This window comes from Ipomoea nil, unplaced genomic scaffold, assembly GCF_001879475.1.
Source record: "Ipomoea nil cultivar Tokyo-kokei standard unplaced genomic scaffold, Asagao_1.1 scaffold3321, whole genome shotgun sequence".
Classification (NCBI taxonomy): Eukaryota; Viridiplantae; Streptophyta; class Magnoliopsida; order Solanales; family Convolvulaceae; genus Ipomoea; species Ipomoea nil.
The window spans coordinates 1352897-1366806 of record NW_017619749.1 but is presented as its reverse complement, the minus strand read 5'-3'; the positions used below and the strand labels follow the sequence as shown (position 1 = coordinate 1366806).

At 34.6% G+C, this 13910-nt stretch overlaps 2 protein-coding genes across 5 annotated transcripts; one reads left to right on the top strand and one right to left on the bottom strand.

The window, feature by feature from the left end:
* Positions 1 to 6512: 6512 nt before the first annotated feature.
* LOC109169947 (B3 domain-containing protein Os01g0723500-like) lies at positions 6513 to 10286 on the top strand. 4 transcript variants are annotated; one of them, XM_019318864.1, is made up of 8 exons: positions 6513 to 6846; positions 7305 to 7866; positions 7955 to 8100; positions 8486 to 8770; positions 8863 to 8950; positions 9041 to 9210; positions 9286 to 9610; positions 9922 to 10286. In XM_019318864.1, exons 1-7 carry the CDS (start codon positions 6781 to 6783, stop codon positions 9562 to 9564), a joined length of 1596 nt encoding a protein of 531 aa, XP_019174409.1. In that variant the 5' UTR covers positions 6513 to 6780; the 3' UTR covers positions 9565 to 9610; positions 9922 to 10286. The 4 variants fall into 4 exon arrangements, with proteins under 4 accessions (XP_019174409.1, XP_019174406.1, XP_019174405.1 ...); XM_019318861.1 differs by having other exon boundaries at positions 7952 to 8100; positions 9982 to 10223; XM_019318860.1 differs by having other exon boundaries at positions 7952 to 8100; positions 9922 to 10223.
* A 2-nt stretch (positions 10287 to 10288) lies between these two features.
* Positions 10289 to 13619, bottom strand: LOC109169961 (transmembrane protein 147). Its single transcript, XM_019318877.1, has 7 exons — positions 13459 to 13619; positions 12816 to 12885; positions 12536 to 12595; positions 11825 to 11939; positions 11115 to 11230; positions 10789 to 10913; positions 10289 to 10641 (listed from the first exon to the last, which is right to left on the bottom strand). Exons 1-7 carry the CDS (start codon positions 13533 to 13535, stop codon positions 10518 to 10520), a joined length of 687 nt encoding a protein of 228 aa, XP_019174422.1. The 5' UTR covers positions 13536 to 13619; the 3' UTR covers positions 10289 to 10517.
* Between the last annotated feature and the right edge of the window lie 291 nt (positions 13620 to 13910).

The following is a 13910-nucleotide window of genomic DNA, read 5'->3' as shown; positions in this document are numbered from 1 at the left end:
AGTATCAGAATATATGTCAAGGTCATGGTGGCAACACACCGCAAATTATGCCATGGAATCGTGTTCACCGAGAATGGTGAACACAAGGCAAAACGACGTCGTTTTTAGGCAAAAAAAAAAAAAAAAAATTCGCGGATGTGGAGTTAACGGCGCGCGTTTGATCAAATTATGAATTTTCTGTTATGAGATTATGAATTTTATGAAAATTCATAATCTCATAACAGAAAATTCATAATCGCATAACAGAAAATTCATAATCTCACAACTGAAAATTCATAATCTCATAACAGAAAATTCATAATCTTATAACAGAAAATTCATAATCTCATGGTTCCAAAGTGAATGTGTAGGCATGGTTCCAAAGTGAATGTGCAGGCATGGATTCATAATTTATGAATGTCCGTGATTTCGGACGGGAATATGTAGGCATGGTTCCAAAGTGAATGTGCAGGCATGAATTCATAATTTATGAATGTCCGAAATTATGAATGTAATGAAAATTCAAAATCTCATAACAGAAAATTCATAATCGCATAACAGAAAATTCATAATCTCATAACAGAAAATTCATAATCTCATAATAGAAAATTCATAATCTCATGGTTCCAAAGTGAATGTGTAGGCATGGTTCCAAAGTGAATGTGCAGGCATGGATTCATAATTTATGAATGTCCGTGATTTCGGACGGGAATGTGTAGGCATGGTTCCAAAGTGAATGTGCAGGCATGAATTCATAATTTATGAATGTCCGAAATCTTTGTTCACCTCAAATTAAAGTGAAACCGCAAAATGTGAAAATAAAGAAGAAAAGTCACGCAATTAATTAAGAAAAAAAAAAAAAAAAAGATAACGGTGTACTAACACCGTTGGAACCGTGTTCACCATGAATGGTGAACACGGTTCCATGGCATAACGTCCCGCAACACACAGGGGTGACCACGGTTCGAACTAAATGGCTGAAGTAGACGAGAGGAAATGGGCAGGTGGGTACTTTTGAAATTCTTCTTCTTCTTCTTCTTCCTCTTCCTCTTCCTCTTCCTCTTCTTCTTCTTCTAAGAATTTGATGGTTATAGTTCTAAATTGAGTTTTAAGTTTTAAAGTGAGTTAATTCCAACAATGGTCATTCGACTATATTGATTTTTTAAAATTAGTCATTGATTTTTAATTTGGACACTTTACGTTTCTTGACTTTCAATTTGTTTCCAATTACGGTTATTTTGTCATATTATTTTAAATTATACTTTAAATGAAAAGGGTAAAATAGTCATTTCATCTGCCTAATGAAAAGGGTAAAAGTCCACTTTACCGTAATCTGACGAAAGGACTTCAATTGAAAAGAAATTGAAAGTCAAGGGATGTAAAGTGTTCAAATTAAAAGTCGGGGACTAATTTTAGAAAATCATTATAATCGGAAGACCATCACTGGAATTAACCCTTTTAAAGTGATTAGTTAAAGTAACATTTAACTTTAGCGAAGGTTTGTTTGTTTATTTATTTATCCTAACTCGTAAATGATTATAAGATATTAAACCAATTTAGGTTGTTCATGATTGATCGCTCAAATATTGAGGGCCAATAGATAGCTTACTCACAATTTCATACTTATAATATCAAAGTTACAAAGTTAATTGTCCAATCAACTTGAAAGAAAAAATATTTTTTGATATTGAATTCTAAAAAGTTCTAAATAAGTCATTGAACTTGAAAAATATATATGATACAATTAAATCATTTTTTACATTGTATAGAAGGTTAATTAACAACATGCTATAGTTGACTAGGATGTCACACTATATTTTTGAACTACAACTCATTTATATATTGCTAATTTGGATGCCAAACCACTACTACTACAATATGACAAAATCATTAGTTATATCTAATTGTCAAGTCAATCCATGAATTATTATCCTAATTTTTTTTTTTTTTGAAAGCAACCGCAAAGCGGGAATATATTAACTGAGCAAAATAGAGATAGAGTCAGAAGGGATCGAGTCCCAATACATAATCTGAAGAGAAGCTGACAGCTAAAGAATGAGCTAACATTAATAGAATGGGTTAACATTAATAATTTATTTTGAAATTTCAAACTATTAAATAACACACTGGTCATTTTGTAAAATTTTCCCTAATTCTCTCCATGAGTCTTCATATATATGTTGTCAGCCAATTATATATATAGTATCCTTAACATATTTTCATATATTTTAATAAATATAAAAATAAAATAAAATAAATAAGATAACGGTGTCATATATAATTACATGATTTTTAAATATTAACTAAAATCTTGAACTTGAGAAACAAAATTATTTTATATGCTAACATAACGTAATAAAAAATATATAATATAATAATAATAATAATAATAATAATAATAATAATAATAATAAGCTAACATAAAATATATATCTTTAAATAATTAGAATTAAAATGACAAAATTTATAAAATTCAAGATTATCTTACGTTACCTAACAAAATGAAGGGAATCACATTTCCTTCAAAATCCTATGCGGAGGGAATCACATTCCCTTCAAAATCCTCAAGAAAGCAACCTGTTACTTCCAAGTTTCTCTCTTCCAATCTTCCAATTGGTTGGCGCTTCTTCAAGGTTATGAGGCGGGGGTTCCATACCAGACTCGTATGTATCCTATTTCATTCTTTTTCCTAGGATCTGCTCTTTATGTGATGCTTTGTTTTTTGTTTTATAATTTTTTCCACTTAATTGCTGCATAGAACCTGCCGCCCATTATGTGTAAGAAGCTTGTTGAAAAAAAGCCCAAAGAAATGGTGTTAACAGGCCAAAATGGGAGCTTCAAAGTTAAAATCCAAGAATGCAAAGATCGAAGGCTCTGTTTCACAAAGGGGTGGGATGATTTTGTGGGACGAAATGGCATATCTCTTGGAGATTTTGCCGTGTTTGAACACATGGGCAGTTTTCATTTCAGTGTCATTCTGTTTGACCAAACTTGTTGCCAGAAAGATCTCCATCTCAACCCAGAAACCACCAGCAATGACACTGAAGGTGGGTTACCATTCTCTGCATACCTCTAACATTTGAACACATTTTCACAGCAAACCACAATTGACCCCAACTGAGTTGGTGCTGATTACTGGTGTTTGTTGTAGGAGGAAAGAATTTGTGTAGCGGGCAAGAAAATTCTAGTTGCTTTACAACCACCATCAAAGCATACAATGTACGCAGAAGGGCTCCTTACATGGTGAGGCTGTTATTGTTTGATCACTAATTTTTCCAAACATTTTTATGATATTAGTACTAAGTTGTGTTAGTGTGAACTTCAATTTGCAGTACATTCCATGGAAGTTTTGTACATCAAACAATCTTTTGATGAGCACAAGCATCACTCTTTTAGAGGACCCTGTGGTAAACTCTGGCCAGCCAAACTTAGAACATATATATATGGTAAGACATCGGGAGACTATGCATGCATTTATGATGGCTGGAAAGAATTTGCCACGCACTATGATCTTAAAGCGCTTCGTTCCTCGCCCAACTTCTTACTCTTTGATGGTGGATGTGAAGATCATTCCGGCCTGTTAATTAACTTCCTTTTAGCACTAATCTAAGATGACCTCTTTTTTTTGTCCTTATTGAATCATCTTGGCAAATGCAGCATGTGGTTTTTGGATCATATCGGCAAACATGGTAGGAAGCTGCCAGCTTCCTTTCTACTGATATGGTAATCTTGGGCAAAATGCAGCAATCTTGTTCGCATTTCTTGAGGCTGCTACTTTAATGGCTGGTTAAACATCCCAAATTTGTGTATCACTGCTACTTTAATGGCTGGTTATAATTTCAGTTTCTACCTTAGCTTGTTTGTCACTGTCACTAGATAAGGTCATCTTTAATGTCATGATGCTTGGATATGATATATACTTTTACCTCCAAAAGTTTTTTGCTATGTTGGAATAGCTAGATTCCTTTTATCATCCATATGAATATTCATTATATTATATCCAAAAGCTAATTACTAATGCTAAATTCATCATTATAACTCATTCAAAGCTTTAACTAAAATGAATTACTTGGAAACCGCCAAATAGTTAACCAAATGTTGACTAATCAAGTAATCATTAACAATAAAAAATAAAATTATTTTTTTCCCTTTCAGGGAAATCGTGTTGTAAAAATATACTCACAAAAATTAATTACAAAAATATTTTTCGAATGAGTTTGTCACTTTTGACTTTGGTTTCATATATGATTTGAGATTTGCAAAATTATGAAAATTGCTAATATAGATGCATGAGTTTCTTTAATTTTTTGCCTTTTGTTTTTGTGATAAGAATTTCATTAAAATATATCAGAATTTATGACAAAAAATATAATCACACTTTTTACAAGAGCATGTGTCACATACTCACATGAATAAATATTTTTTATTTATAAGTTTAATTTAAATTAACTACTCGTAAATTATATGATAATATCTAAGAAAATTTTTGCTAAATCCCACATTAAAAGTGCCACAATTAAAAACAAACAAAATGGTACTATTTTTTGTAATGGGGGCACCAATTCCAATGTTAAGATGTGTTTGAAAATCATGAAAACGACTTCTGGAATCAGTCGTTTTCTAAAAAACATTTTCATTTCTCGTGTTTTGTTTCATTCTATAAAATTGTCTTTGTGTTTTTTGGTTTTATTTTTGAAAAATAAACAGAATTGTATAATTTAAATTTTAATTATTGTTAACTAAAAAAGATTTGACAACAACTATGTTTTGCCCAACTATTTTTTTCAAATAACAAACAAAATATTTTTTTTAAAAGAGTATTGGTTTTTTACGAAAACCAGTACAAACTAGACTGGTTTTCGTCGGAAACCAGATAGGTTTATGGCAAAACCATTGATTTTTCTACAAAACCAATATGTTTTGTACTAGTTTCTGACGAAAACCTGTCTGATTTCGATAGAAACCAGTTAAGGTACAAAGCGAAGGATGGCGGAACAAAGTCGATGAAGCCTTCTCGGAAGAAGCTAGAAAGAAGAAGCAGTTAGGATCCATAAAATGACTTTCCTGAAAAAAAAACAAAGGGGAAATCATTTTACAAGAAAATCAAGTTATTTTTTCTTTGATCAAAAATCATTTGTTGTTGACTTTAATTTTTCACCATTTCCCACTAAAAAAATAATTTTTCAACAATTATTTTCCAAATTTCCAAAGATAATCTAAATATACTACCAAATTCGCAGAGCAAAAGTGGTAATAAGTATCTTAAAAAACAAACAATTGAGTCCATTGAACTTAAAAAACAAATAATTGAGTCCCTAAACTAATCAATTCCATTCAATTAGTCCAATTTACAGGTTTTTCAGGTTATTATCAGGTCACCCCATATTTAAAATTTTTATTTAAAAATTATTATTAATAATAATTATTTAAAATTTTTTAAAAATACCCCTCTTTTCTTTCTTGTCCGACGAATTATCTCAGCTACCATGTTTTCCGGCGTTCAAGTCCTTAATTATCCCAGCATCCCCGTGTATTGATTAATCCGATCCCCTATTACATAGCTGGAGAATAAAGCGAGCAAAAGTGTATCAACAAATCCATCTGCAATAGTGTCTAAAACTCAAAGCTCTATTTATGCAGACCGCCGAGAGAGCCGCAGAGTTTGGGCGACGGTGGATTCATTGTAGTATAGCAGAATGGATTCATGTATCAAAATCAAACCAATAAACAACCAACCTTGCACTGTTATATACAAATAGATACTTGGAAATGGGGAAAAACAGTAAACAGAAAAGGGAACACGACATGGGAGGATAGGGTTTTCATTTCTGCAATTCTGTGCGTATGGGTCCGATTTGAAAAGTCAAAATACGACTTTGTTCTTGTCTGTTCATCAAATTATAAATTTTTGTTTGAAATTCTCTTGAAGCATTATTTATATATTGTTTGGTTGTTTGTGGTTAGAATCAGTTGATTTGGAGCCATCATAATCAAATTCGAGCTTGTCGCCGCCAAAATTGCAATCCACGACTTTTCCGGTGATCTGAATTTGCAGCAGATCCGGCCGAAGGATGGGGGAGAAAGAAAAGTAATACAAAAAGACTAAAATACCCTTATTTATTTAAAAAAATATGGGGTGACCTGTTAGTAATTTGAAAAACTTGTAAATTGGACTAATTGAATGAAATTGGTTAGTTTATGAACCCAATTGTTATTTTTTTAAGTTCAATGACCTAATTACATTATCGTGTGCAGTTCGATGGCCTATTTGACCCTTATTCCAAAATTAAATAGGCTGAGATGTTATTACCCAAATAAAATAAAATGCGGGCAAGATAAAATACTAATGTCAGCAAGACTCCAACGCGCCCTTTCACTTGCGTGTATCACGCGCAAGTGAAAGGGCGCGTGATACACGCGCAAGTGCGGGCAAGATAAAATACTAATGTCAGCAAGACTCCAACGCGCCCTTTCACTTGCGTGTATCACGCTCCTTAGGCACCTTCTTTCTCCCTGAGCATTTTGGTAATTTTATGCTGGCACACGGGGAGCATTTTCCTCCTGTGAATATAATGCGAATTTCATCAAAATTTCCCTTCTTCTTTTGTCCTTCAACGAGTCGTTTTCAGTAAAAAATTTCCCCCTTTTTCTCAGCTTCTTCTGAACTTTTTCACAATTCGCGTCCCGATTTCGATCGAGGAAAATGCGGTTAAGGAAAGCTTCCGAGCTTTGATGGGAGGTAGGGCTTTGGATTTTACTTGAATTTTGAAATACGGGAGAACACAGGCTTTTGGTGCGGAGATGTCGAATGGAAGGAAACCTCACTTCCTCCATGGCTTTAATCCTTCGATCAGCTCTGAGAAATTGGTATATCTGTGTTTCTCTTTCTTAATTTCTTACTTGCTTTCCCCTCATTGTGTGAATTAGTTGCTGCATTTTTCTCTATGTGCATTCTCGAATTAGCTGATCTGTTGTAAACTGCTGCGGATTTGGATTTGGATTTGGAGTTCTGTTGTAGTTCAAAGTACATATCCTCAGTCAAGCAGGAACTGTTTGTTTATAAAATTTGGAGTGCAAAATGAGGTTGACTGTTGGCATTCTAACATCTAATGATTACTGTTCTTTAAACATTATCTAATAATTGACAATAAATATTCTTCACTTTGAGTTGTATTTGTTGGGAGGGGATGGGATTTGTCAATAGATAGTAATTTGCTTGCTCCCTCATGGTTCATTGAGCATTGTTGGCCATTTTGAGTTAAATAACACTTTTGCTTTGATTAAGTTCTGTATTTTGATAAGTTTTTGACTCATCAATGCTACAGAAAATTCCATCTAAATTTGCCAAACATATGGATGGAGTGACATCTGGGATGGCATCTTTGGTAGGTCCCAGTGGAAACACATGGTATGTGGGTGTAAGTCAGCTTGATGGTGGCTTATTCTTTCATGATGGATGGACAGTATTTGTTAAGGATCACTGTTTGGAGTATGGGGATTCCTTGGTTTTTAGATATGATGGTGATTTGGATTTCCATGTCCAAGTTTTTGATGAGGGTTCATGTGAGAAAGAAGCTGCATTTTGTGCTGATTGCAGTCAAGATGTAACCAACTTTGAAAATCATGCAATAAAGAAAAGAGATAGGAAGAGCTTAGGTTTATTAGACTGCATTGCCGAAGGTGTCCCAAAGAGAATGAGAAGCACTGAAATCCATTCTGAATGTCCAACTAGTGGCCAGGAGAATCCGGTCACATCTAGCAAGGAGGATTACGTGTGTGGAGGAGAACTGGTTTGCTTGAGAGAAATGGAGATAGATGGAAATCCATTGAAAGACTTTGTAACTATTGCCGTACCATCTCAAGGAAAGTGTGTGTATGAGAACTCAGGTAATGGGTTTAGTTATTATTTTCATTCCTTTAACAAACTTAGGACTATTAATTCCTTTGATGATTCTCACTCCTGTATTTGAAGTAGATGCAACCATTAGTAGTTGGACAAATGATGAAGATGTATGGTTGTCTACACAAGAAGCAGAGAGAGCAGCAAGATCCTTCACATCAAGTTTCCCTAACTTTACAAAAGTCATGAAAAGGTTTAATGTCAGTGGTTCATTCACCTTGGTGAGTAATTGATTTTTCCATGCTCTTGCTGCTTTGCAACTTGCATGAAATGCCAAAGCTATCTTTATTTATTTATTTACACGTGTATGAATAATATAAAGGCTATTTATGGATCTTGCAAATTTCTTAAGTAGTTGCTCACTTCATCGACGGCTTTTACTTCTAGGGTTTGCTTCAGGGACTCAGCACTAATTAATGCCTTAATGACTTTTCTTACCTTTCTTAGCACCAGTTCAAGAGAGCTAGTTTAGAAATTTCCTGTTTCTTTTCACTTGCCCAAGAAACATATTATTGTCTTGATGTTTTGCTAGGGAGTTGTACTGAAATTTTCTCAGATAACTATACTTCTCTCACCACATGTCCTTTTTCTCTTTTCCACACTTAGAATGTCCCTTATCAATTTGCAACGGAACATCTACCCAAATGCAAAGTGAAGATTATGCTTCGTAATTTAAAAGGACAGAGTTGGGTAGTTAATTCCATCCCAACAACACGAGTACAAACATCACATACTTTTTGTGGAGGGTGGTTGGCATTTGTTCGTGACAATAACCTTGATTTAGGAGATATTTGCATCTTTGAACTTGTTCACAAGGGTGAATTGCGTGTCCGGATTCTCAGGGTGGAGAAGGAAGGGGTGAACGACCATAGTAGTGTCACTGCTCATAAGGTAATACTAAAGAGTGTACTGCTAAGTCCAATAAAATTTCTTCTTCTATGTTAAAGAAAGTTAGCTTGAAATTTTATGACATGTATTTGCAGCCTGTAGCAAATGTAAAAGGAAAACACAGAAGTACATTGAAGAGCTCATTCTTACATACTCAATTGAATGCTACCGGTGGACAATCAGGTGATTATTTGATAAATCAACTGATATTTCTTGCCAAAATTTTCATACAGCTTTCTTCTGTTGAATCACCTCTTTCTGCAAATTTGGCAGTTACTCGAAAATGCACCAGTTCTCAAGACAAACTAGGTTCTTCCACTAAGGGCTGTATGTCATTAAAGTCAGCACCTGAAGAAAAAATAGCTGCTCAAGCTTTCATTTCTAGCTTTCCGCATTTTGTGAGAGTCATGAAGAAGTTCAATATTAGTGGCTCATACACCTTGGTAAACTAATTTTTTATTATGTCTTTCTTTAAACTTTTTTTTTCCCCCATTAATCTGCTGCATTTTGTTTTGCAGAAAGTCCCATATCAGTTCTCTATGGAGCATCTACCAAACTGCAGAACACAAATTATCCTCCGTAATTTAAAAGGACAAAGCTGGACAGTAAATTCTGTCCCGACAACTAGGGTGCAAACACTGCATACATTCTGTGGAGGATGGATGGCCTTTGTTCGAGATAATGACATCCAAATGGGAGATATCTGCATTTTTGAGTTGGTTGGGAAGTGTGAAATGCGTGTACATATTTGTGCAATTGGGAAAAAAGGTTTGGATTACCAAAATGGGAGCATTTGACATGGTTGCTTTGTCCTCTACAAACAAGAGACCTCAAGATAATTTAGTAAGGAGCAACTTTTAAGCATTTCATTTTTATCTTATTATTGTGGCATCTACAATAAGTCAGTAACTACATCCACAATTCAACTATGCATCCATGATTTCTCTTTAACCTTCTCTCAAATATTAGGAAATTTAGAAAGCATACTCTCCTTATATAGCTGCTTAATTACAAAAAGCGAAACAGAATTTGCTTTAGGAGTAAATACTTTATTTCTAGTTGTAAGGCTTGTGTTGATCCTTGTGATAGATATGCAGACTGGTCTTCATTTTGCAAAAGGTTAACTTATGGATTTCTTTGTGATGGATATGCAGGCTGGTCTTCATTTTGCAAAAGGTTAACAACTTATGGATGTCCTGGTGATGGATATGCAGGATTGCATGGTCTCCAACTCGACATTTTGTAAAGGTGAAAACTGGGGCCACATGTGCTGGACGTTATGCGGGAAAATGCGCATGGAAGATGACTACGACATCTGAATTTTGTTGTTTTTGCTGACCTATGTGGTTGAAACTTTACATACGGTTAATGTGTAAAACTATGTATGTCTGGGTCACTTTTGTAAGTATACATTATGTGTACTGTGTAGTGTAATTATTGCCGGAGATTGTGAGTCCAGCTCTGTACAGAAGAAAAAATTCGCAATTATTTCAAGGACAAAACATGACATGAAAAGTCCCAAAAAAAAAAAACAAAAAAAATCTTTCAAATCAGTAATAAGTATTTTGTCAAAGCTACAGGGCAAAATTTGCCTATGTAAATTCATCTCTGTTCTGTTACATGGAATTTTTGGAGAATAGGAAATAAAATCGGGTTTCAAATATTCTTCTACAAAAGTTTAGCATAGAAAAATAAAAGCTGATAACTTATCCGCACTGAACTGAATTTGTTCAACAATGTCCTCAATTCCTCAGTTGGAAGGCCTTTGGCAAGCGGAAAATAACTGCCAGCTGATAAAAGCAATGCCCAACGAGGTGAATAATTCAAAGCCAACAACCTTTGAAAATTGCCACCCCAGGCCTCGTTTCAGATAGCTGCAAAGAGCCAAAGACCATATTGTGGCTAGTCAAAACATCTGATTATAATATACAGAACCTCCCTCTCTTTTAGTGGCAACATTTATGAATGGACTATAATATATTAATATTACATTAAATCTAAGGAGTAGTTGAACATCTGACCTAGTTATTGACGGCATTGTTGCCACGATCCCGGCAAGTGTATATATAATAGGAATCAATGTCTTGGGTTTGTTTTTCCGCAGCCACATCAGAGACCCCAATGCAGCTAGTGATATGCTAAATACCTGAAGAAATTAAATATAGTATTAGCCAAATATAGTTTAGCATCAGGATTAGAGAATTGATAGGTAAAGCATTATCCAGTCTTTACCTGAAAGGAACTGCTAAATGTAGTAAAAGTTTAATCATGCAATGTTGATATTCAATATATATGTTTTTTCTTTTTCTATTTTTTAATTGGGGAAATGTAAGAATTTGATATTTACCAAATTGGCATTTGCTTCAATGCCTTGTAGGATGTACTCCCAAGTGAACTCCAATCCTCTAGCACCCACCCAGAGGGGTGCCAACCTGTGAAGAACGGAATCAGCAAAAGCCCAGCCTGCCAAAATAAACATTATACATGAAAATAAGATAATCATATCAGCATTTGGTACAACCCTCAATTCTGGTCAAGCTTGATGGTTTATTTTATGTTCACAAAATGAGACTGAAGGGATGGAACTGATCCTATGACTAACGGTGCCAGAGCTATCAAGTGGAGGATGCAATTAGAGGGTAAACTACTGGAGTGTTCTTGAAGAGGTTAAATTCGAGGACAGAGAACAAATGATCCCATTTGAAGCCACAATTAGCAGCAGCATAAATGAGGTTACAGTACAATCTGCTTGTCAGTATATGCTTCATGGAATACCTCGGCATAGCTCTTGGCTTTGTACTTATAAGGACTGAAGGATAGCATGGTCAAACACCCATGGCAAAAGAGGTGGGTCACTAGGGTATTATTGGGAATGATGAGTGTTGTAGGTGTCACATGGCTCAACAATGATAAGAAATGCCTAAACTAGATAAACTCTATAAATCTTAGCAGTTAATAACCAGGTTTAGTGGTCGTGAGTGAAATCAATTGCCAAAAGAAAGGCAGTTGTGTAAGAATGCATCCTAGTTCTTAAAGAACAGCTCAAAGATTACTGACCAAGTCCAACAGCTTGAAACTTGTGATTCTGAGAAATATTCCTGTGCGTCAATTGTGTCAATGCAAAATAAAGTCCCGCAACATCTATAAACCCAATTAAAGCTTTCAACATTTCCTGAGAAAGAAAGAAACATATCTTACAATCTCTATATGCACAGCTAAGCAAAGGATAATGGAAATCTAAAAGGAACCAGATGAGAGCAGTAACTTTTGGTAGGAGAAAATATCATAGGTAACATCAATTACTCAAATCACTCTTATCTGTCGGCTTGAATGTTTTGAAATTCAGTTTGTTTATGAATTTAGTTATCTGTCCCTACTCTCTAATTTTCAATTTCCGAACAACCATGGTTTAAATATTTCACATCCAGTTTCAGTTCGTTGTATACTTAATTCTGAGAGAGACTATCAAGCAACAAGACTTATAAAGACCTAATAGCACAACCAAGTCATGCAAACATGTAGAAGTTTCAAATCAACCCTAATTTTCTTTAAGCAGAGATGCACTCTCAACGCAACAAACACAAACTGCAATCCTATTGCACAAGAAAACTCTGGAAAATAGTAAGATGTTTAGCTCTATATAAATTATATTTGAACTTTGCTCTACTCAAGACCAGTTCGAAATGAATAACAATGATCATATTAATGTTGTGGTGGTGAATATGATGAAGATCCCAACACGAGCAGGTAAAGAGATAAAATAAATACCTGGTATGGATCAAAACTATCACTTTCTGATACATTAAGAAATGTTGCAAGGCACACAAGCTGCATAACAACAAATAATATGAATGTTATTTTCTGTAGAACATAACGGAAAAATAAAAATAAGAAACAAAAATTCAAAATTGAAGGTGATACTCCATGTTATTTAGATGTGAGACAATTTCATGTCAGTTTCTCCATTTGTTAATTAGAAGTCTTTCCCACAAAGAAAAAGGGTTGGACAATCAATTAAAATTCATGCAATCAAACTTGCAATACTTACCTTCACCAATGCTGTTCCAAGGTAGACAACAGCAGCTTTTATTGAAGTACCAATAGTATCATACTCAGACCTGCAAAAGTATACCAAACACCATTTACTGATTTCAAAGATCTCCTACGATCCAAAATATAGGCAGTTCCATATTTATTCCACTATCAATAATCAAAATGGCAATAGGCCAGCGCAAATCCCAGCCAGACCAAGGGGTCATTTCTCCATCAGAATAACCAGTCATATCTCAACCCGGAGATCCTAAATTTTAGTGTTACAATAAGCATTTTCAATTCCATACACAACATTCTAAAAAAAAAAACTCAACTAGATTAATATTTCCCAGAACTGCTTCTCTGGAGTAGACAACTAATTCATGAACTATGTTTTTAGCATATAATTATCTAAAAAATACGCTACTATTAATATTGTACTAGATCGCAGCTGAAAAGCAAATCGAACAGCTAGATTCCGAAACTATACAGAGCTCAGATAGAAAAATTAAGCATAGAGGAGTGTAGATAGTGAAATTTGTACCAAACTAGAGTTCGAACAAGAAGATCGAATGAGAAGTATTTGAAATGAGAAATACAGCTATTGAGCATGGAGGATACGAAAATTGGAGGGGGGAAAAGAGAGAGAGAAAACTCACAACGGAGTAGCCGAGTAATATACAAGGTGTGGACCGTAAGTCAGTATTGCACAGTTGAAGAAGTGGAAAATCGTCATCTTCTTCCTTCGCCTTCTTCTCTGTTGCAGAGTTACAGTCTCCGGCGGTGAGAAGTTCAGAGAACACACTGACTTTGGTAAAGGCCAACCTTCCCTTTGGATTGGACTCTCAAAGTCTGGAGACACTTTATTGGGCTAATGGGCTTTCATCAAGAATATTGATTTTCAGTTATCAGGCCCAACTAACACACGATAGAGTTCGGCCCAATTACTTTTCTTTTTCTTGGCAAATTATCAGACGTTATGCCATGGAACCGTGTTCACCATTCATGGTGAACACGGTTCTAACGGTGTTAGTACACCGTTATCTTTTTTTTTTTTTTTTTTTTTTTTTTTTTTAATTGCGTGACTTTTCTTCTTTATTTTCACATTTTG